The sequence below is a fragment of the Microcebus murinus genome, chromosome 14 (assembly GCF_040939455.1).
Source record: "Microcebus murinus isolate Inina chromosome 14, M.murinus_Inina_mat1.0, whole genome shotgun sequence".
In the NCBI taxonomy this organism is placed as follows: Eukaryota; Metazoa; Chordata; class Mammalia; order Primates; family Cheirogaleidae; genus Microcebus; species Microcebus murinus.
In genome coordinates, this window is record NC_134117.1 from 32,326,218 (window position 1) to 32,352,942 (window position 26,725).

Below are 26,725 nucleotides of genomic sequence, written 5' to 3' on the forward strand. Positions count from 1 at the left end.
ATTGTGTTCTTAAAAGTGATTTTATTATTGTATGTATGGAAAAGCCTCACTATCCTTTTTTTTCTTGCATAAAACTAAAGGTGTTTGTGTTCCAAATTTTTAAAGACTTCTTTTAAAAGGGTTTTTAAAAATACATCCTTTCCTATCAAGATTCTAAAATGTATTTTAGGATGAAAAACATCCTCTTTAACTAGGTAAAAGTTCAAAGGTATAATCTCTGCTTGTGAAAATTATGAAAATAGCTTTGAATGTGGGTCCAGTTCTCTGAATGGGTCACCAGAATCATCATCTATGGGATTGTTGAATCTCACACGGTTCTTCCACATAGTTTTTCTAATTCTTTCATGAATAGTTTCAACAATTTAGGCTATAGAATCATATTCTGTGTTTGTTTTCATTCAAAATTATTTACCTATTTTGCTTTTGGTCTTAAGCCTAGGTTGATGTGTTAAATTTTATACACATTAAGAAGGTTTTTTTTTCATGTTTTATATATTGCTAAATCAAGCATAGCCATTTTTCAGAGAGTATGATAAAGTTAAATATGGAGTAGAAAGTTTATACTACTAACCACTAAAAAAAAAAGTATTTCTAAATAATAGTTGACTTATGTCTGATTGGATTAACTTTCTGTTTTAGGACTTGAATGCTGTTGCTTTTAGGTTTAAAGATAAAGAGAGGCCACGGGGCTATACGTCTAAGATTGCGGGAATATTGCATGTAAGTTTGTTGTTATTTTACTGTATAGGTATGTAGAGTACTCCGGTGGTCTTTCATATATTTCTGTACTACATGAATGATGAAAATTGAAGCTGAAGTATAAAACTTTAGACTTTGTAGCAACAGGGCAAATTTTGATGTCAAGACATCTATAAAATTTCAATTTTCATTATCCTAGAAATGATCATCTGTAATATTCTCATTACATAGGCATTTTGTTTATTGGCTTTAAATATTTTTCAGTTGTACAGTATGTCAGGTGTTACCTATGTGAAAGTTATGGATCATCTACTTTTCTCCATTTCCATTGCTACCATATTAGTTTGAGCTACCATCATTTCTTACCTGGATTACCATGATAGTCTTTTACCTAGGATCCCTGTTTTCCTTCTTATCCCCCACTGTAGTTTTATTTTTCCAACCTCAGTGATCTTTTGTAAACTAAAATCCAATTGTTTCACTCCTCTGGTTAATGTCCTTCAGTGGTTTTCCATCAGAGTTGGCATAAAATCCAAAATTCTCCTTGGCCTACAAGGTGATCCAGCCCCAGCCTATCTCCCTGGCTGCATTCCATACCACTCTCCAGCTCACTTTTGCATTTGCATTTCACTCCAGGTATATTGGCTCTGTAATTTTCAAGCATTAAGTTTATTCCTCTTTCTTAAATCCTTTACATTTGCTGTTTTCTCTACATGGGACACTCTTCCATCTGATCTTTGCTTTCTAGGCTTTTCTTATCATTTGAATCTCCACTTAGATGTCTACTCTTCAGCAAGACTTTCCTTGACCCCCCCCAATCTAAAATAATGCCCCTGCACCTGCTCCTTTTTTATTTTCTTCTTATTGCCTGTTACTAAATTTATAATATTTGTTTATTGTCTGCCTCCCTCCCAGTTAGAATATATATATGCTCCTTGGAAGACAGTGACTTCATGTATCTTCTCTAATTTTTTTTTTTTGTGTGTGTCTGTGTGTGTCTTCTCTATTAATACTATTGTATCTACAGTACCTAGAACAGTGCCTGACACAGAATAGGTGTTCATTAAATATTTGTTGAATAAATGAATCAGTCAGTCTGTGTCAGAATATTGGAAGTTGCTTTTACTAAAAAGCATCTTCAGACAAGCATTTAGAAAGTTGTTGTGGGGAAAAATGGCTTATATTTTTGGCTAGTGTAGAAAAATAATGTAGATTTCTTTTATAGAAATTTGAGAGGAAATTCTGTTCATAAAACTGTGTGTACCTTTTTAAAAAAACCTGTAGGTGTCAGCATTTTGTTATTGAATTTTCTTCACTAACAACTACTCAGCTTTTAAATAGAAGTATTCCGCATATTTTTCCTCAAAAGAAATGTAATTATGTTTGGGGATTAACAGTATATTTGGCAGAAACATCATACAATATGAAACTGTTTAAAGCTGTAGTGGGAAAGAGAAAAAGATTCAAGGATACAGAAATTTTTCCAGTAGAGTAAAATGTAATTGAAAGGAAGAGGGGGTGTAAAATAGTGGATTTAATGTGCCAGAAAGATGTTTGCTTTAATAAATTAGACTCTGTAATAACCTTATAAATTTAATTTTTTATATTTTTCTTTTTAAAAGTATTATCCTCTAGAAGAAGTGCTCACAGCTGAATATTTCCTGGAAGAATTTAGACCTGACTTAATAGAGATGGTTCTTGATAAACTCAGACCAGAAAATGTCCGGTGAGTCACCCTACTGATCTTGCTGTAACTAAATTTTCAGTAATGATTAGAATCTGAAAATTTGAAATTGTGAATAAAATACTTTTAAACATTTTATCAAGCATCATCACAAAGGTAGTATAATGAACCAACACTAACCTTTAATAATTAATACATGGCCAGTCTTTTTTATCTATATCCATCCCTCTTCACTCATCCTCCCTTCACCCTAGGTTATTTTGAGGCAGTATCTCTAAAAGATGAAGACATTTTTACAAACATAAATATAATTTATTATGAAAAATATATAATAATCATCTTAACCTGGGCCTGTCTTAACTCAGATGCCTACTTATCTGGCTCTTAATAAGCAAGTGAGGGCACCTTCTTTTTTTAAGCCATAGTATGGATTACCATCTTAGAGTCTTCCTGACTGAGCCGTGGTCAATCAGTAATTCAAAAGTTCACACTCTTATAGTAGCAGAGGTATTCTTGCTAGAGGAGGGTCATCCCTAAGAGCTTGTGAGCCACCACCACATGATATTCCCACCTTAAAATTGAATTTCATCTATATTTTCTAAAGTCAAATGATAAAAGGAATAAAATTGAATGGCACATATTTCACATTTAAGATTTGTCTCCTCTGTCAGGCAAGTATTTCTAAAATTCTGGCAACTTGGTAATTGAGTAAATGTTTTTTTAACAGTTATTTTATGAATAAAATTAACAATGTAGTAGAACTTTTTTTTTTGACAGAACTATTTTATTAAAGTCTTTTTCCTAGTTACCATTGTTTGAACTTTTCCAGACATATTATTAAAAATCCTTTGGCTATAATTGCATATTTATGACTTGCACAATACCATTTATGTTGAGATAATAATTAATTTCTTTTAACGTTCAGAGAGGCTTGACTTAGCTATTGTCATTCTTTGGTGGTTACTGGACTCTAGGACTTTCTTGTAGGAAAGACGACTAGCCAAATTTTACCTGACCTCATGCTAGGATTTAGTTAAATATTTTATTTTATGATAGTGTGAGTGAATATAGATAAATATCACACTTTAAAAACTTTTAAACTGTTATTTGAGATTTTAAAAAATACATTAAAAGTCAAACTTTGGAAATCTTCCCAATGACAATAACTTCTGAAATTATAAAGAAATTAAATCTCTGGTTTCATGTACCCAGTCATGACAGGTTACAATATGTCTTCCACTCAGTTTTTTGCCAGTATTTTAAGTCCCTATTTGTTGCCTAATTCTTAAATACTCAAGAATTGATTATAATATGGAAAATCATACTGGAAAACTGGAGGAAGTTACCAAAAGCTGTGAATTCATTAAAGATTGATGAGCAAATTATTCTACCTTTAATAGTAAATATTCTTTTTCAGCTCTAGATAATTTATTTGAATACTGAGGAATTGAAAAATCAGGAAGGCTTTTCCTTTCTAGTCAGTGAACAGTAGAGAAAGTTGAAGATTAAATAGCTCTATAATGTAGTGTTTTAAGTTATTCATGCTTGAAGTAGTCTAGTTGGGGATGGGAAATATAGTTTACATAATTTAAATTGTTTAAAGTGATATATGCATAGATGACATGTTTGTATGTGTGCAAAATTCTAAATAATCTTCCCCATCCCCCCAAAATAAAAAACTAATAAGTGAGTTTAGTACAGTCAAAGGTTACAAGGTCAACATAAAAATCAATTGCATTTCTATATATAGCAACAAAAAATGGGAAAATTAAAAGATATATTTACAATAGCAACAAAAACATAAAATTCTTAGGAATAAATTTCACCAACAATAAGCAAGACCTCTTCACAAAAAAGCTACAAAACAGTAGAAGGGAACAAACAGTAACCAAGAGATATTAAGAAGACCTAAATAAATGGAAAGCATACCTTGTTCATAGGTTAGGAAACGTGATATTAATGTCTCAGTTCTCTCCAGTCTGATTCATAGATTCAATGTAATCACAACCAAAATTCTTGTACGCTTTTCTTTTTTTTTTTTTAGAAATGGGATAGCTCATTCCAAAATTTTTATAGATAATGCAAAGGACCTAGATTAGCTAAAATACTCCTGGAGGGGGCGAGGAACCAAAAGTTGGAAGACTTAAACTATTGGATATAAGGACTTAGTATAAAACTACTATAGTACTACTGGTATAGGCCGGGCGCAGTGGCTCACGCCTGTAATCCTAACACACTGGGAGGCCGAGGTGGGCGGATTGCTCGAGGTCAGGAGTTCGAAACCAGCCTGAGCAAGAGTGAGACCCCATCTCTACTATAAATAGAAAGAAATTAATTGGCCAACTAATATATATAGAAAAAAATTAGCCCGGCATGGTGGCACATGCCTGTAGTCCCAGCTACTTGGGAGGCTGATGCAGTAGGATTGCTTGAGCCCAGGAGTTTGAGGTTGCTGTGAGCTAGGCTGACGCCACTGCACCCACTCTAGCCTGGGCAACAATGTGAGACTCTGTCTCAAAAAAAAAAAAAACTACTATAGTACTACTGGTATAAGGATAGACAAAGAAATTATTAGACCAGAATAGAATGTCCGGAAAGAGTTCCATACATATATAGTCAATTGATCTTTTTTAAGAAATGGAGTCTCACTCTGTCACTCCAACTGAAATGCAGTGGCCTGATCATAGGTCATTGTAACCTCAAATTCCTTGGCTCAAGCAATTGTCCCACTTTAGCCTCCCAAGTAGCTGGGACTATAGGCGAGTGCCACCACCCCAAAGTAATTTTTAAATTTTTTGTAGAGATAATATGCTCATTTGCCCATAGTGTTAAGTATACTCACATTGTTGTAAAACAGATTTTCAGAACTGTTTCATCTTGTGAAACTGAAACTCTATACCCATTAAATATAACTTTCCTTTTCTCCTTCCCCCTGATAACCACCATTCTACTTTCTCTTTTTATGAATTTGACTTTAGATACCTGATATAGGTAGAATTATACAACATGTCTTTTTGTGCCTGATGTATTCATTTATTGTAATATGCTCAAGGTTCACCCATGTTGTATTATAGCATGTGACAGGGTTCCCTTTATTTTTAAGGCTGAATAATGTTCCCTTGTATATATTAATATATACCACATTGTCTTTATCCATCCATTGGGCCCTTGGTCAGTTGTTTTTGTTTTTTCTTTTAATAAAGGCACCAATATAATTAAATTGGGAATGGAAAGTCTTTTTCAACAAATGGTGCTCTTCTACCATCTGCACATCCATATGGGAAAAAAATGAAACTTGACCTTTACCTTTCATCATTCACAAAAATTAATTTGAAATACGTCATAGCCTAAATAAAAACACTAAAACTATAAAACTTCTAGAAGAAAACATGGGAAGATATCTTCAAAACCTTGAGATAGGCAAATATATCTTAGAACAAAAACAATAACCATTAAGGAAAAAACATTGATAAATTGGACTTCAAGATTAAAAACCTTTCATTTAGAGATACATGCATTTACTTTATTAAAATACATGGGAGAAAAACATCTAGAACATTCATTATCTCATTTTAAGCAAGTAAAGCAGTCTAAATATTTGTATTTTCCTTAATGTAGCTGTATATTCTAGAAAAATAACCTAAATCCTGTAGAATTTTATTATACACCTTCTGAAAATGAAGCCACTTATCAGCCTGGGAGTAAGAGCTTTGAACTTAATAAAAGCTTAATAATAGAACTCACTAGGCAATGTTTAAGTTTCCTTTCAGTGACTAGTTTTGTGTGGTTTTGTCACCTATTAGTCATGGATCTTGGATATATCACTTTTTTTCTTTAGCCAGTGTTTCTTGAATAACTAATGTGAAACCTCACAGTTCACAATCCTGCAAGGGGGACTTATGAAAATTGAACTTTATATAATGTCATAAACATTGGTTCTCATTTAATTTCCTTGAACCTTGCCCATCTGCAAAATGGAGGTAGTACTTTATCTTTCTATCTGATGGAAAATGATTCAGCAAAGTTGAAAAGTATTGTACAAACACAAGTTCATGCTATTTAGGATTATTTTATATAATAAGGATATGGCTTTTTCTTTTGGCAAGAAAAATCATGATTTAAATTATAATTCTTGCTGCTTTAGAGTCAGTAATTGATGCAGTAACACTCTGTAGGAGTGAATTTGCTGGAGCATACATTTTACTTTTGATTAAATGTTTAAATGCATGTTTCTAAATTTGCTATCTTATGTAATTAGAGTTAAATACCTCTTTTTCTCTTTACTATCACACTTAAAGAAAAAGTTGTTTTTCTCTACAGGATTGATCTCTGTAACTGTTACAGTTGTAACTGCAGCAGGTCAGTGATGCAGTGCAGAACAGCTTGGGGTAGTATTGCCAGCTTCCCAGCCAGACTAGGGTAGCTGGAGGGTAAGATTTCTTTCTTTAATACCCACTGAGACAAGTTTAACATTGCAACCAGGTAGGGAAATAGATAGGAAAATCCTTAGAATGAAAGGAACCTTAGAGGTCATTTAGTCCAACTCATTATGTATATAGTTGGCCCTGCTGGGTTCAAGCCATCCTCCTGCCTCAGCCTCCCAAGTAGCTAGGACTACTGGAGTGCACCACCACACCTGGCTAATTTGTTTTTTTAAGAAATGGGGTCTTACTATATTGCTTAGGCTGATCTCAAATTCCTGGCCTCAAGCAATCCTCCTGACTTGGCCTCCCAAGGTGCTGGGATTATAGGTGTGAGCCACCATGGCTGGCCTCTAAGCTTTTTAGCTTAGTCTTTCTTGATTCCTTCTTACTGTAAGAAACCCTTTTTAAAAATGATTTTTAGCATTTTTCATGAGCTTCAAATTCTTTAGCACTTAAGCCTTCCTGTCACTATTCTTTGATTTTGAGTCTCATCAATACATTTTTTTAAATCTTCTTCTGAATGTATCTTTTAAAAAGCTAATTTGATATCATGATATTGTAGAATTCTAGTGGAAGGACAGAGTTGATCTAATTTGAATCTCTGTTGAAAAAGTAAGTGAAACTCAAGTACAGAGAGGCTAAGCACTCTTGCCTAATTTAGATCTTAAACTGGGATTTTGGCAAGATCTCAAAGAAAGTGAGTCAGAGTATTCACCAGAATCCAAGTTTCCTGTTGCCTGGTCTGTGCCCTTTCCACTAATGCTGTTTGAATTCATACAGTTACCTATGAAACCTTTTCTCATTCTTTGGATGTCTGTCTCCCTTCTTCTCTCAGAAATTATTTGTACATATCTCATGAGAATTTATTCCTTGGGAACTATATTGCTTTTTGATGTCTGTAGTGAGGAGCCTTTTTGTTTCCATCTAACTTCTACAGCTACATTCCCTCTAAGCATTTTTTTAAAAATTTAGGTCACATAATTAACACTGTTTTTTTGATTTTTATTTTATATATATTTTTCATTTAGCCTCTGAAGATTTTTCATGTGTCAACTAAGAGTAAACAGCATTCATTCTAGCACACTGTTTCCTTTTCTCACTGTTGCAAGTTTCCATATGAAAAGGTCATTTTCTCTCATGTTTCTAAGGAGTACATCTGTGCCATATCGACAGCCCACGCCTCCTCCCTTCCACTCAAGAAAAAAACTATCATCAAAACTATTTTTTAGTATAATTAGATTTTTAGCAGATAGTCTAAAATGTTACATCTGTGCTGGTTGTTCTGAACTGTCTGCAATTACATGTATTATAGTTATCTATAACTGCTTCAGTTATTGTGACTTGTCTTTGTATCCTTTTCTCCTAATTCAAGTGATCATCCCTGACTTCCACATTCTGGTTCACAGATTTCTATATGGATTTGGTGCTTATATATTCTGTGTCTACTGTTATTCCCTTCCTTCCCTTTACTTTTTAATACATACCTTCCCATTGTATATTTCAGCTTTGAATTCCTTAATGATATACTAATTGTCAATCTGCAAAGTATCTCTCTGTTAGGCCAGTGTGCCTAGTTTGAGGTATTGTATTTGCTTCCTCATGAATAACATTTCACATGTTACCCATGGACTTTACTTTGGTATATAACTATCTAAATCCCTAAGAAGTATACTTGACAAATGTTCTTTCTCCCCCTTTTTAAACCTGAGCATTACTGGACAGCCTTCAGCTTTCTGTGTCATATAGTCATCCTCCAGGGCATCTGGCTTGGCAGCTCTCACTGAGCTGCTTTACTTTCTCTCTCAGGATTGAGTTTTAAGTTTTCTTGTTTCAGAGGGTAAGTGAATGCTTTAGTCTTTGCCAAATGAATGCTTTAGTCTTTGCAAGTTGTAATCAGTCCCTGGCCCATTATTCTGATGCCTGGGCTATTATCCAGAGAAATGAAAACCATCTATGTAATGAACTCTTACAAAATCAAGCATCTCATGGAAGAGAAGATAGGAATATCTTCTCTCTACCAGGTCCTTCTGCTTCTTAATATATTTTTCAGAAGTCTCTGAAAATCAGTCTATTCATTCTCTGAGAAATCAACAAAGTGGAAGCAATTCCTAGGGCTGAGTCTTGGACTCTGGCATGTATTGAATGCCCTTAAGAAACATCGTACACCCTTCATGTGGCTGTATAGGTTCTGCACACTATACCTACTCCTTCAAAAGGGATTGAGGGACTACCAACATGGATCACTTCCTTCTGAACACAATCACAGAACTCTTTCATATGCTAAACCCTGTTATTCCTCTCTATGTCTCTGTGGAACATATTTCTTATTTAGCATGTTTTCTAGAATTAATAGTGGTTAGTGGCAGGTAGGCCAGACTAGGAACACCAGGAGCTGAAAGATTAGTCAGTTATGCCTACTGATAGGTCAGTTTTGTTTTAGCATATCTACCCAAAAGCAGGTGATAAGACCAAGTCCAGTCAGCCAGGTGGAGTATTTTGTCTAGAATGAATAAGAAATAGATAGTGGTTGGGATAACAATTAGAGTTGGGTAGGTCCAACAAGGGGCAGGCATTTGGAACACAGATTGGGATTTTGAAAATGGGTGGGTATTCAGCAGAGGGGAGTTTGGATTACACAAGTGGCTTTCAGCTGTGAGGCCAACATTCAGAGGCTAGAACCAAACTCCTGGGAGGATAGGTGAGGACAACCAGGAACAGACATGGACCTAGTTATTTCAGCTGGAACACAAGGGAGTAGTGGAACCAATAGCAGGACTAACTTCACACCAAGTCATCCAAGCTAATTGGTTAGAATTCCTTGATCCATAAGATTTAAAATAGGATTGGTTCCTGCCAGTAGTTGAGTCTACTAGTGGGGGTATAGTGATTAGTGATTCCAACTTAGATAATTAAGAGACAGCAGAGGCAGAAATGTCTGTGGTGATGCTCCACAGGAATGTCTTACAGAGTTCCACTGGTACAGAACTGCTTTTGCTCCACTACTCTGCTAATCTTCTGTTCACTTATCTTTTGACATCATTTTACCTTCTCTCCTTGACTTTTTCCCCATCAGACTTCTGGGCTGTTTCTACTGTCCCATCAAAGAAAGCTTTTAATAAACCAGAAGATAAGCATTTCTTGGTCTTGTCCACTTCTCCCCCAGCAGCAGGAGGCCAATGTACTTGTAGTAGATATATTTGGTGCTAGTCTCTGGCAGGAAAAACCATAGAGCACAGTAATAGTAAAAGTTCCTTTGGTATGTTTGTGGGATTTTTTGATTTCTGGATGAGTCCGCAGGTTTTCTTAGCCATTCCTGTTAACTCTGGGCCTGAGCTGTTCCTAGGAAAGAACTTCTTTGCTTTTATAAGGACTGTTTTTCAACTGACCTTGTTCCATTTTTTACTAACTACTCTTCTTTTTAAATTTTAGTCAATAGCATACCTAGAAGAATTTCTCCTGTAAGCTCTTTTTCACACTAAAAATAGTGAACTGTACCACAGGATAATAGAGACTATGATCAGAAAACTCTATACATATGTTGCTTGTTTGGACTTAAGCCTTAGAGGATTTGCTGGATCTTAAGAGGCCCAACATATTCTTGGATATTATTTACATTTTCACGAGTCAGATTCTGTAAATCTGTGTATACAGCATGAGTTTAGAGGGTTTTTTTTCTGGTTTCTTTTTCTATATCTCTAGGGTTGCAATAGTTTCAAAATCTTTTGAAGGAAAAACTGATCGCACAGAAGAGTGGTATGGAACCCAGTACAAACAAGAAGCTATCCCAGACGAAGTCATTAAGGTAGGGTTAATTCATCTGTGAATAAGCCTGATGTGTGAGGAATCACAAGAATATAAGCTCTCTAGATCCACAAACCCCAGGCCCAGAATGTGGAGAATGACGACCTCATTTTACCTGTACTGTCCTAAGAGGAGTGAACAAGATGTTGAGCTGGAGTTGGGGTTTCCGCATGAAGAAATGGCATGCAAGCCACCTTCTTATGTGTCTGTCAAACCACCAGGGCTGTAAAACTTCTCCCAGCCCTATGTAGTCAAAGAGCATTGAAGTACAGGGTACACTGAGAAGCAAAGGTGCCAGAAAGTCAAAGAAAGGTGGAAGTAGGGAGCATGAAAGACAGTTGCAAAGGCTCCAGAGAGCTCACAGTATTGCTGCGAACATAGACTAGAAGCAGTCTCTGGGATTCATACTGTCTTCATGTTAGGAGGTGTTATATTTTATGCCTGATATTATATCATTGCTCTTTTTGTCAACATTGGGTAATTAAGATTTATTTCAAAACAGGTGTAAGATAGTACTTTACCCTATTCATCAGTAGTTAAAATTTCGTTTATGGGCCGGGCGCGGTGGCTCATGCCTGTAATCCTAGCACTCTGGGAGGCCAAGGCGGATTGCTTGAGGTCAGGAGATCAAAACCAGCCTGAGCAAGAGTGAGACCCTGTCTCTACTATAAATAAAAAAAGAAGGCCGGGCGTGGTGGCTCACGCCTGTAATCCTAGCACTCTGGGAGGCCGAGGCAGGCGGATTGCTCTAGGTCAGGAGTTCAAAACCAGCCTGAGCAAGACCCTGTCTCTACTAAAAATAGAAAGAAATTAATTGACCAACTAAAAATATATATACAAAAAATTAGCCGGGCATGGTGGCGCATGCCTGTAGTCCCAGCTACCCGGGAGGCTGAGGCAGGAGGATCGCTTGAGCCCAGGAGTTTGAGGTTGCTGTGAGCTAGGCTGAAGCCACGGCACTCACTCTAGCCTGGGCAACAGAGTGAGACTGTCTAAAACAAAAAAAAAAAAATTAAAAAAAAAAAAATAAAAAAATTGGCTAACTAATATATATAGAAAAAATTAGCCGGGCATGGTGGCTCATGCCTGTAGTCCCAGCTACTCAGGAGGCTGAGGCAGCAGGATCCCTGAGCCCAGGAGTTTGAGGTTGCTGTGAGCTAGGCTGACGCCACAGCACTCACTCTAGCCTGGGCAACAACAACAAAAAAAAGATTTTGTTTGTGAACCATATCTACTTATATAGTACTTTTTGTTTCTTAACCAGCTATGTGCCTTTGAGTTTGAGTCCTTTATTCATAGAAAGATACCAGAAAGCCTTACTCTGGCTAGATTCTAGTTAAACTTAACATTTTAAAAATGTACCTGTGTAGGCCAAGTGCAGTGATTCACACCTATAATCCCAGCACTTTAGGAAACTGAAGTAGAAGGATCACTTGAGGGCAGGAGTTCAAAACCAGCCTGGGCCAGGCGTGATGGCTCACTCCTATAATCCTAGCACTCTGGGGAGGCCGAGGCGGGTGGATCGCTCAAGATCAGGAGTTCAAAACCAGCCTGAGCAAGAGCGAGACTCCAACTCTACTATAAATAGAAAGAAATTAATTGGCCAACTAAAAATATATAGAAAAAATGAGCTGGACATGGTGGTGCACGCCTGTAGTCCCAGCTACTCAGGAAGCTAAGGCAGTTAGGATTGCTTGAGCCCAGGAGTTTGAGATTGCTGTGAGCTAAGCTGATGCCATGGCACTCTAGCCCTGGCGACAGAGTGAGACTCTGTCTCAAAAAAAAAAAAAAAAAAAGACCAGCCTGGGCAGCATAATGAGATGCCATCTCTACAAAAAAATAAAATTTAGCCAGGCATGGTGGTGCATGCCTGTAGTCCTTGCTACTTGGGAAGCTCAGATTGCTTAAGCCCAGGAGTTCGAGGTTGCGGTGCACTATGGTCTATGATTGTGCCACTGCACTCCAGCCTAGTTGACAGAGTGAGACCCTATCTCAAAATAAGTAAATACATAAAGTACTTGTGTGATGACAATGTAGAAAAAAGAAGAAATAGTTTAAGAAAGAAAATCATCACTGGTGCTTCAAGGATCTCTTGAAATATTCACAGTACAGAAGATAACTGAAGCCCTCCAGTGTGTGAAAATATCCATCTTTCTAAACTGTTGGGAAATCTGATCTCCCACAAATTCGTGTTGGGTCTGAAATAATGCTAAAACAGGAGAAAAGCCCCTATTCACCAAACTCTGACCATAACAAACCTGCCCTGAACGGGAATTTGTTTTTTTAATTTTTAAATTTTAAAATATAAATAGCTGATACATTCAGTCCAATTAGCTATGTCCTGAAAATAAAAAGAAAAAATAAATAAATAAAAACAATAAGAGAAAGTAAAAATAAATAAATAAATAGATAGCTCATATATTGAACGGAAGTCTGATTTCATGCACAAAATCTATTGCATGCCTGGCTTCCTTAATAAAACTGTTGAACATTTCCAGTGCCTACTGAATGGGAATTTTTTTGAAAAAAGTGTATCTGGGAACTCAGTAGTGAAATTACTTGCTGAATGTTTCATAGCCCCCACTATTCGGCCATTCTGGACACTTGGGTTGCTACTTAAATAGTATAGCCAACATCCCCTTCATCCCAGTGCCATAAGCTACAAATGCAGGAAACAAAACAGACACCACATCAGCAAGAGACCAAATTACTGAACCCAGAATTATTGGCAGTCAGTTGCTCTATTTTTTGATACAGAGTCCCACTCTGTAGTCCTGGCTAGAGTGCAGTGGCATCATCATCATAGCTCACTATAAGCTCCAACTCCTGGGCTCGAGTTATCCTCCTGCCTCAGCCTCCGGAGTAGCTGGGACTACAGGCGTGTACCACTTTTGTAGAGATAGGTCTCACTCTTGTTTAGGCTGGTTTCAAACTCCTGAGGTCAGGCATTGTGATCCACCTTGGCATCCCAGAGTGCTAGGGTTATAGGCGTGAGCCACCAGTTGCTTTTTTAAAATAATCAAAAGTCATATAAACTAGAGTTCAATAATCAATAGCCTGGGTCTGACCTACTTAGCTTTTGGAACTAGCCCGTGGAGCACATTCAACCCACAGGTTGTGTCAATCCAGACTTAAACCTCAACTTTCTTCTTAACTTTGTGCTTTAATTACTGGTTCACTTGAGAGTTCACATGATCATCTAGAAATGTGGGCCAGGCGTTAAAGAAGTACTAAAGTGAAAGAGGTTCCCTTTAGCCTGGGTTCAAACCATACATCGTGAATGTAACTTAGTAAAGCTGAAAGTATGGCTATTATAAAAAAATGTTGTCCAGCACTTGTGGGAGTATATTCCTGTACAGATTATTCTTTCTTTAAAGAGTTAGAGCATCATAATCTTCATGTGGACCAGTCAGCTTCTCTGTGTTTCGCAGTCTCTGACCTCAGATTGTTCTTTAATCTCAGCTGGTCATTTTGGAGATGTGGAGAGGAAAGATAGAGATAAGTGCAAAATCTTTATTAGTACCAGAAATACCAACTCAAGTTTTATGAAAATCTATTGATAGATCTTGGTAGTAGCTCCTTTATGTATGATGGAAAAGAATGCTGTGTTACATTTATCCATTTAATATTTGCCTGGGTATTGAGCAAAGACACTGCTTTAATATCTTGAATCAGACTCTATTTGCTTTTGTGTGTTTTTCATTATTTGTCCAGAAATGGCAAAATGCTGACCTGAATGGGAAATTTAAACTTCCAACAAAGAATGAATTTATTCCTACAAATTTTGAGATTTTATCGTTAGAAAAAGAGGCAACACCATACCCTGCTCTTATTAAGGTAACGTATTAGAATCACTGATTTTAAATTTATGGGACAGACCTATTACATGGAGGGCTAAAGCTCATTTCTTATATTTGGTACTGTGTTGACTGGGGAGGGGGTCACATCCTGAGAGGTAACAAAGTTACAGAAAGAATATAAGAAATATTAGAAGGTTAAAAATATTACAGTAAGCAAGCAAAACTACTAAAAAACATAGAATCTAGGGAATTGCTTTCATTGCAGGAGAAAAAATAAATAAGTCTGGACTGTAACCACAAGTCTAGAAAGGTAGGGGCCCCTTCTCCATATCCACTGAAGATCCAATAAGGAAGTAGGTTAATGGTGCATCATGAATGTTAGAGATAAGAAATGGTCTCTAAATCCAGGAAGAGAGCATGTCCAAGGGGGGAGGTATTAGAATTCCTGCCCTTAAAAAACATTTTCATGACACAGTGGCTATATGAAGTTAATAGAATTACAAGCCAGTGAGAAGGATTATTGGGAAGTGGATTTTTCACCCCCTTCTTTTAAGACTATTCTTTTCATGCCTTTATTTCAGACTAAACTATGTGAAAAAATGGATCAAATTATTACAGCACATTCTCCTTTGTAAACTTGCAAACTTTTTCTAAACTCATGACTGTAGACACACATCTTTCTTTTTATCTTCTTCAAATGACCTGACATTCAGATTAACCCAATGAGATAAGAATCAGTGTTTAGGAACATGAAATGTAATTTATTTTGAGCAACTAGATTATTAAAGAGAGAACCTTTTTTCTTAAAAATGACATTTTCGGCCAAGCACAGTGCCTCATACATGTAATCCCAATGTGTTAGGAAGCTGAGGCAGGAGGATGGCTTGAAACCAGGAGTCAAGACCAGCCTGGGCAACATAGGGAGACCCCATCTCTACAAAAAAAAAAAATTATCCAGGCATGGTTATGCATACCTGTAGTCCCAGCTACTCAGGAGGCTGAGGCGGAAGGATCACTTGAGCCCAGTAGTTCAAGGTTGCAGTGAGCTATGATTGGCCAAGGGACTCCAACTTGGGCAACAGAGAGAGATCTTATCTCTAAACAACAACAACAACAACAAAAAAGACATTTTAGTGAGTTACATATTAGTTATTAGCTTCTTTAAACAGAAAGTTTACTTACCTCTTCTGTTTTTTCTTGTTTATTTTAAGTAGGCCTTATCAGAGTAAACTAAGAAAAACATTAAACCATTTACATCTCTTGTCAGGGTTTCAAGGTAGTTTCAAGTGAACATCTAAAGGCATGCTTAGTATAGCATGAATGAAGGGGGAGTCAGGATAGGGGGTTATTTGTGAATCCTTGGCTGTGTTAGTTATCTGTTGCTGTGTATCACATTACCCCAAAATTTAGCAGCTTAAAACCACAAATATTTATCATCTCACACAGTTTCTGAGAGTCAGAAATCAGAAGTTGGGTAGTTCTTGCTCAGGGTGTCTCATAGTCAAGCTGTTGGCCAGGGCTCCAGTCATCCGAAGGCTCAACTAGGGCTAGAGAATTCCCTTCAGGTTCAATTGTGTGGTTCTCAGCAGGCCTTAATTTCTCCTCACATGGACCTCTCCCCAAAACATGGCATAACAGCTGGTTCCCCAAATGAATGATGTAGGACGGAAATTGAGCAGTCAAGATGTAAGCCACAGTGTCTTTTATAATCTAACCTCAGAGATACCATACTATCACTTCTGTCATATTTTGTCAGGCAGATGGACCATGGTCCAGTGTGTGGGGGCGGCACTACACAAAGCTGTGAATCTCAGCAAGCAGAGAATGCTGTGGGCCACCTTGGAGGCTGGCTGCCACACCCTCCCAAAGGACTCTTGCATATTTCTGCCCCACAGTGTCCAGAAAGATGAGGACAGAACTGTTAGTATTGGTTCTCCAATCTGCCTCTTCCTTCATTGTGCTCCCTTCCCCTAAATCCAGGGGGCACAGAAGGCTGATTTCTCTGCTATAGGATCAGCAGTCTTTGTCCAGCTTCCTACCTGCTGACACTGTGAGTGTGCTTCAGCAGCTTCCAGAACAAAACTCTCAGCTAAAGCCTCTGTCTTCCTCTTCTTGAGAGTGATTTGGTTGAACATTTTTGCTAAACATGTCTGTATTTTCCTGACCAAATTGTTTCTCCATCACAGGATACAGCTATGAGCAAACTGTGGTTCAAACAAGATGATAAGTTTTTCTTGCCGAAGGCTTGTCTCAACTTTGAATTTTTCAGGTATGTAAGATGAAGATAGCTATAAATCTTCTTATAAAAATCAGCAATTACATTTCTAAAATTTTCTGTCCTTAAGCATCTATATCTGGAAATAAAAGGAATTAGAGTTATTTTACCTAGACAAGGGAAGTCTGCCACTGTTAAAGAGGTGTTGTAAGCACCAGGGTTGTTAATTCTTTTTTCTTTCTTTTTTTGATAAGTAACCCTTTAACTGAAATGTCTTATCTCAGTTATTATCAGGAGAATGATCTTAGCCTTCAGGATTTTAGATTCTAAGGAAGCTGTAGATTTACCCAGAAGAAGATTCATTGAGAAAAGAATAAATAATTTTGGAGTATTTTTGTTGTTTTAATTTTATATTCCTGGACTTGCCCAGAACAGGAGGTAGTAATTACAAAATTATCTTGAGTCCTGTCCAGTTCTTTAATTGTCTGGTCCCCTTAGATATTCCTTTTTCTACTCTTGGCTTGGTTACTTAAAAATTATTTAATAAAGAGGAAGATGATGTTTAGTAAAATTTATGAATAATGCAACTGTTGCAATGATTTCTCAATGCATCTTCATTTCTGTCATTTTTTAATTGTGTGGTAATGTATATCACCCAGTATTTCTAAAATTCAGTGATCTGCATTTGTGAAGTAAACCTATCACCATTTAATAATGTTCAATATGATCAGCTTTTTCATTGATTTTTATTTGATTGGTTTGACATAAAATTAAAGCTAGGTGTTGTTTAAATGTTTTAGAAAACAGAAAAAGAATCTCTAAATATAAAGTTAATATTCTCTCACCAAATATGTTGAGATTGTAGAGATATAAATATTGTTTTATAGCATGAGATTCACAGATTATGTAGAACTGTGCTGAGATTTTTGTATTTTTTACACCAAACATGGGCTGTCAGGTTGTGGCTTATTATTGGTCAAGAGCATTACAAAGCACTACAGAGCATTTTATTTTTTGATAGTGGAGTATGATATTTTTAACAGTCTAAGCAGCTTGCCACCACTTTCCCATTTGGCCTCTACGATTATGAATTTCTTTAGAATACCTTTGAGAGACCCTTTGACATTTCTGTGTTCTCTAAACTGCCCAACACTGTTCCTAGAATGGAAAATGTCTGCCTCCCACCAACCCCTCTCTCTGTGGTGTGTTTTTCCTAGAGGTAATCACTGGTCAGTTTCTTGTACATTTTTACAGACATTTTCATGTGTGTGTCTTTTTCATCTTTTCAGAAATAGGATTATATTATGTATAATATACAGGCTTAGCTTTTCTGGCTTTTCTCTTCCACCAAAGAAAGCTGTGCAGTTGCCCATGAGGCTGAGCTTGGTCATAGCCTGTCTTTTGTTTTGATGATTTTGTTTTTGTGAATTGTGCCTTAAGTTTCTGAACTGTAGTTTGCCTAAAGGAGAAAATCCGTCATCATGTAAAATATTTTTTAAAAATTAAATGACAGAGCGTTTATTTAGATTTTCCAGTTGGAGAATGTTTCGATAGCTATAGAACTTTCTCTTTGATTTTAATTCTAAGTGGCTAAGCATTTTACCCCGTATTTGTTTTATTATCAGCTTTGATAAAATTGTTGGCTTTGTTATCAGTACATTAGCCGTATTTCCTATACTACAGATAGAGTGAAACTTTTTTTTTTTTTTTTAAAGAGACAGGGTCTTACTCTGTCATCCAGACTGGAGTGCAGTGGCCTGATTATAGCTCATTATAACTGCGAACTCCTATGCTCAAGAGATCCTCCTGCCTCAGTCTCCTAAATAGCTGGGACTCCAGACATGTGCTACCACACCCAGCTTTTTTTTTTTTTTTTTGGTAGGGACAGGGTCTTGCTATGTTTCCCAGGCTGTTCTCAAACTCAAGGGCTCAAGCAATCCTCCCACCTCAGCCTCCCAAAGTGTTGGGATTACAGGCATGAGCCACCATGCCTGGTCCAAATAGAGTGAAGTTTTAATTTGCTGCCATGCAGACACTCCACCTCTTAGTTATTCCCAGGGCTTGTTCCCTTGCTCCCTTGTTCCTTTGGGCATGGGTCCAGGTATCCAGGTGACCTTAACTGACCATCTTATGTAAAGTAGCAGTCTTTCTGCCCTGCTGCCATCACCCCATCATTTCCCATTCTCCTTACCCTGCTTAATTTTTCTCCATAGCACTATCACCAACTGATTTATCAGATTTAAATCTATTATTTGTTTCCTCCAACTAGACTACAAGCTCTGTGAGGTCAGGGACTTTGCCTGATTGGTTCTCTCTTTATTTCCAGTGCCTGGAGAAGAGCCTGGCACTGTAATAAGCATATCATACGTATTTGTTGAATGAATAAATCTTTTGCTTGTGATGAAGGTAAGCAGGGTCATATAGTCAGATGAACAGGTCATTTGACTTGTGTTTGAATCTCAATTTGCTGCTACCAGTTCAGGTGACACAAGGAATGTTATGTTTCTTATTGGAGAAATGAAGATTAGTTTATCTCTGTGATTCTATTTAGCTCTTGCACTCTATAATTGTTTTTTCTCTTTTGTTGTCCTTTCTCATTTAAATATTTTCCAATTTTAGTATTTTTTTCCCAGTTCTGGCTGCAGTTATAGAAAGTATCAATTATTTTACTGACAGTGCTGTAGCTTTATTGGTTTTAGGGAAAACTCAGGGATAAGCTAACATTTTCACAGGTCTCAATTTTTTGAAGTTCATATAATTACCACAGACAAATTTCTCAGTCTCTTACTCCTGTCCACCAAGGGTGTGACTTGCTTGGAGATTGAAAGAGGACATGCACATACGGTATCAGTTCTATTAGCCATGCCTCCTCCTGTTAGCCTCGACAGAGGTATGCGTTTTTGTTTGTCCCCGCTCCTTACCTACCTTGCATTTCTAATTCGTCAGTCCTACCACACCGTCTGGGGTAAGCAATTCCTTTTCCCTCTTCACCACTACTAGCACACACATACAGCATATTTCAGGCTTCTTTTTCAGACATCTTGTTTTTTCCTAATGAGAAGAAACAGCCTCACGAATTCAACCATATCCTCAGGAAATTATATTAATGGATGTTCAATATCTTGATCCATCTCGAAAGGCCATATCACATTGGGAAGTAATAAATCAGCTATTTTACTGTCAACATTTTCTTCCAGCCCATTTGCTTATGTGGACCCCTTGCACTGTAACATGGCCTATTTGTACCTTGAGCTCCTCAAAGACTCACTCAACGAGTATGCATATGCAGCAGAGCTAGCAGGCTTGAGCTATGATCTCCAAAATACCATCTATGGGATGTATGTAAGTACCCACGCCTTAGAGCCTTCCACTCATCAACATTTTTTATATTGATTTGATGGAAGCGTTTTCGATCGAGGGTATGAGTTTAATTTCTTTTTTTAAATCTTTATGGCTAATCATATTTTCTCATCATTTAATTTTTAAGTTAGCTCTTATTCTGAGTATTCAGCTACATACCATTCATATTATGCAAATTTTCCTTGATTTCTTTTTTTTTTTTTAACATCTTTCATCAGATAGTTATATTTTCCTGCTCAAACAAAATTGACCCTGATTTAGGTTTAGATCTTACCCGTTCTGTGTTTGAGTGAAGTCTTCTTTCTTTTGTAAAACCTAAGGTTGGCCTATACTATTTCCCCTAGAAATCCAGATCATGAGGCTGCATATCCATACTCTTCGGTCATGTTTCTTCATTACCATGCCACTGCTCGAGGTATCAAAGCATTTCTTTTTTTTTTTTTTTTTTTTTGTTAGTCGCTACATTTATGCTGATCCTCTCCATTGCAACATGACATACCTGTTTATCAGGTTATTGAAGGATGATTTAAAAGAGTATACATATGCAGCACGCCTCTCAGGTTTGAGCTATGGCATTGCATCAGGAATGAATGCAATACTTGTAAGTAAAATGAAAACCAAAGAAAAGGCACCACACCATTAAGCATTATGTTGAGCTTGGGAAAACTATTAACTTCTGCATTTTTTCAAACGAGAAGGTCGATGGTTTTTTTCTTTATGCCTTTTTAATGATTGAAGAACTCAAATTAGTATTAGTTCCACTAATGAATGATTAAAGTTCACTGCATCTTATGAACATGTATGTGTGCTATATTTATTTGCATGTTCTTTTGCTTGAGATATTTAACATATTAATCCTGAAAGCATGTTATTTCTATGTATTTGAGTATATTAACATCTATAAATGAAAGATATCCATAGTTATTGCTGTGGTGCTTGAATTTTACTTATGTATAGGCTTCCTTTATTTCTGCAAACAGTAGTAGAAAGTCCCCATGTTCAAATACAGTTTACATTTTAACTTATTTTGTAGCATGCCTCATTAGCTTTTTTTAATGTATATTTTAAAATAAGCACTATTAAATGCATCCCGAGAAATAACCTTCTCTCAAAAGTGTTTCTGATATGTTTCCAAGCTTGCTTATATCTCAGTTATAAATTTACATCCCATTTATGGTCCACATTAATCTTCACTTTTCTTGAAAATATATTACAGTTTAATAAAAACTCAAATGAGAGCATTTCTGGGTACTCCTTATTTAAATTCTTATACAAAAGATTTTAGGGTTTTAAATTTTTACTTATTTTGCAGTGACTTTTTTTTCTTCACATAAATTCTCTGGTAACTTTTATTTAATGAGTAAGAATGTATATAATCTAACCATTCTCAGAGTCCACAGAAATTTGAAGCTCAAAGATTAAAACTAACTCCAAATAGAAAAGTAATAATCTATTTCACATTTTTTGTTGGTGAATTTTAGTAGCATATTACCATTAAAACAAAGAATTTCTATGTATGATAAAGTTTATTTCCTGCTAATTTTTGATGTAGTTCCTATGGTACATGATGTGCTTTCCATGGCCGGTGAACTTTGCTCCAACTGAGGTTTTTGCCTATCGTTCTTCACAGGGTAGAGACGGTCATAGGTATTCACTGCAGTGTACCCTCTACTGCTGTCGGTGCCACCACAAGGAAATTTAATAGGCATTCCTCATTCCCTGCTTTTCAAAGTGTTAGGCTTTCAGAGACAGAATAAATTGTCCTAAGGCAAAATTCTGATGATACATTCAATATATCCTTTCCACCCATTTGCTTTGCCACTGGCTTTGAGACATTAGTAGAACTCATCAAATAAGCAAGTGGTTAGAATTATGGGTCTTTATTGGGCAACACTGGAATGAAAAAGTGGCAAAATGCCTTGTAATTCAAAATTGGCTGCCTGATTTCTCCCAAGATGATTTTTTAAAATATTTAAATATAAAAAATTTGGGGACGTGTCTTAATAGTTTGCTAGATAACACTCTCCTATGATATTTTTTTAAAGAGACAGAGTCTTACTATGTTGCCTAGGCTGGCCTGGAACTCCTCTGCTCAAGTGAGCCTCCCATCTCAGCCTCCTAGGTAGCTGGAACTGTAGATATGTGCCACCATGCCCAGCCTCCCCTTGACTTTTTACTTTCTTATTATACCTATAAAAACCTTAAGCCTGCCATTCATTAGAAATTCCTTTTTAAGAACAAACTTAACCACATTCTATGATTAATTTTGATATAATGAAAACTTGAATTTTAATGATATAGTGTGTGCCACCATAGTTTGGCATCAGGTGAATATACCTGCTTTTGATTTTGTTTAGGAAAAGTAAAATTGTGCTTTTGGGTATTACTTAATTTTTTTTCCTTTAATTTTTTTTCTTTTTAATTTGGAATTTTTATGATTTTTAAACTGAAATCTATGGGTATTACTTAATATTATATAAAGATAGTTAATGGCTAATATGGTAGCCTGAGCCTGTAGTCCCAGCTACTTAAGAGGCTGAGGCAGGAGTATTACTTGAGCTCAGGAGTTCAAGTCCAGCCTAGGCAACATAGTGAGACCTCATCTCTTAAAAAAATGAATAAATATACCAGCACTTTCCCTTTTAAAAAAATAAAAAAAAAAATGAATAAATAAAATTGTTTTTTTGTTTTTTTTGTTTTTTTTTTTTGAGACAGAGTCTCGCTTTGTTGTCCAGGCTAGAGTGAGTGCCGTGGCATTAGCCTAGCTCACAGCAACCTCAAACTCCTGGGCTCGAGTGATCCTTCTGCCTCAGCCTCCCGAGTAGCTGGGACTACAGGCATGCGCCACCATGCCCGGCTAATTTTTTATATATATATCAGTTGGCCAATTAATTTCTTTCTATTTATAGTAGAGACGGGGTCTCGCTCTTGCTCAGGCTGGTTTCGAACTCCTGACCTTGAGCAATCCGCCCGCCTCGGCCTCCCAAGAGCTAGGATTACAGGCGTGAGCCACAGCGCCAATAAAATTGTTTTAAAAGATGGTCAATGTTATCTCCCTAAGTGTTAAACTGCGAGAAGTTAAATTAATTGAATTTCTTGTTTCATTTTTATTTTAATACACCTGGCTTTGGGAATTTCTAGATGTTTAGAAATGAAGCTTAAGTTGTTTATTTGGAAGTGTATCCATGATATTTTTAGACATTTAATACCCTGAACTCTTTCTGTAGCTCTCGGTGAAAGGTTACAATGACAAGCAGCCGATTTTGCTAAAGAAGATTATTGAGAAAATGGCTACCTTTGAGATTGATGAAAAAAGATTTGAAATTATCAAAGAGGCAGTAAGTTTTTTGAACTTGTTTTTAAAATTTATTATTTTTTATTCATAAGATAATATTGCCATATTATGAAAATTTTTGAAAAAGGGGAGAGGAGGGAAAAAAACATTCATAACTCCATTGTATTCATCTCAGAAAGCCTACAAAACTCTGGTGAACAGCTGGCTCCTTCAGTGAGCTCCAAGAGCTAGTGCAGTTGCAGCACTGACTTTCAAAGAGAAGCATCTAGTGACTGTCAGGGCCTCCTTGAGTGTTTCATCTCACCTTCCAGTTTGGAAGAACACATAATTCAGCAAATTGAAGTCTGCCCTACCACAAGAACTTTGTCACATTAGGGCACACTATTTAGATTTGATGTATCTCCCACTTAAATTCAACGTACATTTGGCCAAGTATGGGATGGATAACTACTTTTAAAGCTAAGCTGTGACCTTTATTATACACCATAAAAAACTACCATCAGTCTTCAAATAAAGATCTAATATCATATATACATACACACACTACACACACACATATACACACACACACCCCATTCATGTTGGTCGCTTATAGAGACCTTTGGGATGACTTTATAGTATAAAATCTAAGGATGCCAAAAGATGGAGGCCCTGAAAACTGGGGCTAATTTCTGAGGGATGAAAGATGTCCTATATCGAAGGCACTTAGAGTTCATGTCAGATGCTAGGAATAAAGCATCAGCCTGGACAGAGAAAAAGTATGCCCTTTAGTTTAAAGATCAGAGAGGAGTGAGCCCCATTCTTAATTATATTACTTCAGAAAGGAGAAAGGAGTAACTTCCTGCATCTCAGTAACACATAATTTATATGAAACAAAGTTTGATTATAGGTGATCTTTTGAAATGATTTCTTAAAAGATGTATGAAATTAATGAACCCATGTCTCCCTTCCCTAGTATATGCGATCTCTTAACAATTTCCGGGCCGAACAGCCTCACCAGCATGCCATGTACTACCTCCGCTTGCTGATGACTGAAGTGGCCTGGACTAAAGATGAGTTAAAAGAAGCCCTGGATGGTGAGACTCATTTTCTACTTAAAGCCTTATGTTTTCTTCATTTTTTTTTCTAAAATCATTTTGGTTTATCCTGATAACCAAGTATTTATACTTTCAAATAACTTGTAGTTCTGTTAAAGCCAGCTGTGTGTGTTTTTTGTAAAAACAGTGGTAGCCTTTGAAGTGGCTTTTGCATTCAGGCAGTTTAGCCACATTTGCTATTTTCAACTGTAACCTCTACAACATTTAATTATTATTCGTCATAGATTTCTTCAGATGACTAACTCCTCTGATCCAAGTACTTACCTTATTAATATTGAAGCTTTCAGAAAAGGAAAAATGGGCTGAACTTGAAAGTCTTTTTTTTTTTTCTTTTTTCTTTTATTTCATCATATTATGGAGGTACAAATATTGTTAGGTTACAAATATTGCCCCTGCCCCCGCCCCAATGAACTTGAAAGTCTTATCACACAAAAGTGCTTAGGGCATTTTTTTCTTGCTCTGGCATCCTTGGATTTGTTCCAATTAAAACATCGGTTAGGCCGGGCGTGGTGGCTCACGCCTGTAATCCTAGCTCTCTGGGAGGCCGAGGCGGGCGGATTGCTCGAGGTCAGGAGTTCGAAACCAGCCTGAACAAGAGCGAGGCCCGTCTCTACTATAAATAGAAAGAAATTAATTGGCCAACTAATATATATATATATATATATATATAAAATTAGCCAGGCATGGTGGCGCATGCCTGTAGTCCCAGCTACTTGGGAGGCTGAGGCAGAAGGATTGCTTGAGCCAGGAGATTGAGGTTGCTGTGAGCTAGGCTGACGCACTCACTCTAGCCTAGGCAACAAAGCGAGACTCTGTCTCAAAAAAAAAAAAGCATCTGGTTAAAAATTAGAAAATGTGTAAAGCCTAAAGAGTTGTCTTTTGTTATTTTTTTCCTAAAATCTTAAATCTAGTTTCCAGGAGTTTGGCTTGAAAGCCTCACATTCCTTGAGAGCAGTGATTATGCCCTCCTTTTATCCTCTTTATCTAGTATAATATATTGCAATATTATAATATCTAGTATAATATCAGTGTGTGTCTAATGAATGCTTACTGAGTAGAAAAAAATTACTTTCACGGTTGCCTTATTGGAAAAAACGTAGGTTGGTGTCACCCTTTATTATTGTTTTATAATACTTTTTTTTTTACTTCCCAACATTATTTTACCAATTAATCTTTCTTTCTACATGCTCAGCAATAAGAATTAAAATGCAATTAAAAAAAGAATTCTGTTGAATTTTTAATAATTTTTTATGACAAATCCTTACTTATTAGGTAACACTTTGCTTTTGATATCTTCAGTGGCAAATCAAGAGCAAAGTATTGAAAGTCATTATTTTGTTGGTTGCCTCAGGAATTGGGTAGGAGGCTAGATGCATTTTTTATCTTGGACCATTAATGTTATTTTCTTTGTAAAATGTTTATAGTCATGTGCAATTAATAGCAATAATTATACCTTTTTAAAAATTCCACATAAATGATTTTAAATGTGTTTTCAAGAAATTGAACTTGCTTTCATAATCATCAAAAAGCAAAGGTTTAGTGTGGTTTCGGGTTTCTTTCCCCCCTTGTTAGAATCTGGGTCAGGGTTGGGTGCCGTGGCTCACGCCTATAATCCTAGCACTCTGGGAGGCTGAGGCAGGAGGATCGTTTGAGCTCAGGTGTTCGAGACCAGCCTGAGCAAGAGCAAGACCTTGTCTTTACTAAAAATAGAAAGAAATTAGCTGGACAACTAAAAATATATATTAAAAAATTCCCCAGGCATAGTCGTGCATGCATGTAGTCCCAGCTACTCGGGGGGCTAGGACAGTAGGATTGCTTGAGCCCAGGAGTTTGAGGTTGCTGTGAGGTAGGCTGACGCCAGGGCACACTAACCCAGGCAACAGAGTGAGACTCTGTCTCAAAAAAAAAAAATCTGGGTCAGATAGCATGTAAATTTTAAGCAGAGTAAGCTCTAAAGTATCTCATAGGCATATATAAAGCCTCTCTAAAATGGGGAGTACTTTTTTGGTTAAAATTCTCTGTTATAATAAATAACATTCTGTTTTGATATACTCCTATGATAATGCAGAATGCTCATATGGTTTAATTTGGAGACAACTCAGTGTGAGAGGCTTGCTCCCCCATGACTCTGAATCATTCAGGTATCTAGGTGCTAGTATAATAAGAACCTTCAGGGTCAGCGTTGTCCAGAAACGTTTATTGACTGTCAAACTCTAGACTTCATGTGTTTGAGATTTAAAAACCATCAATTAGATGGAGTTTCTTGCATCAAGGAGCTCCAGTCTAGTGGCAAAGTGTAAGTTTAAATGAATCATTTCCATAGAGACAAGGGGGGATGGTAAGTATTGTG

At 36.7% G+C, this 26,725-nt stretch overlaps 1 protein-coding gene across 3 annotated transcripts in view; it reads left to right on the top strand.

The window, feature by feature from the left end:
- The window catches only part of IDE (insulin degrading enzyme), an 86,194-nt gene that overhangs the window by 44,930 nt on the left and 14,539 nt on the right, over positions 1–26,725 (top strand). For 2 of the 3 annotated variants that reach the window (XM_076009980.1, XM_076009982.1), the window contains 8 exons: positions 640–720; positions 2,322–2,425; positions 10,507–10,609; positions 14,323–14,445; positions 16,595–16,677; positions 19,821–19,965; positions 23,211–23,321; positions 24,234–24,354. In XM_076009980.1, coding sequence (XP_075866095.1) covers positions 640–720; positions 2,322–2,425; positions 10,507–10,609; positions 14,323–14,445; positions 16,595–16,677; positions 19,821–19,965; positions 23,211–23,321; positions 24,234–24,354 — 871 coding nt within the window. Of the gene's footprint in view, positions 1–639; positions 721–2,321; positions 2,426–10,506; positions 10,610–14,322; positions 14,446–16,594; positions 16,678–19,820; positions 19,966–20,439; positions 20,585–23,210; positions 23,322–24,233; positions 24,355–26,725 lie in introns of all 3 variants that reach the window. The other variant, XM_076009981.1, reaches the window with a different exon arrangement.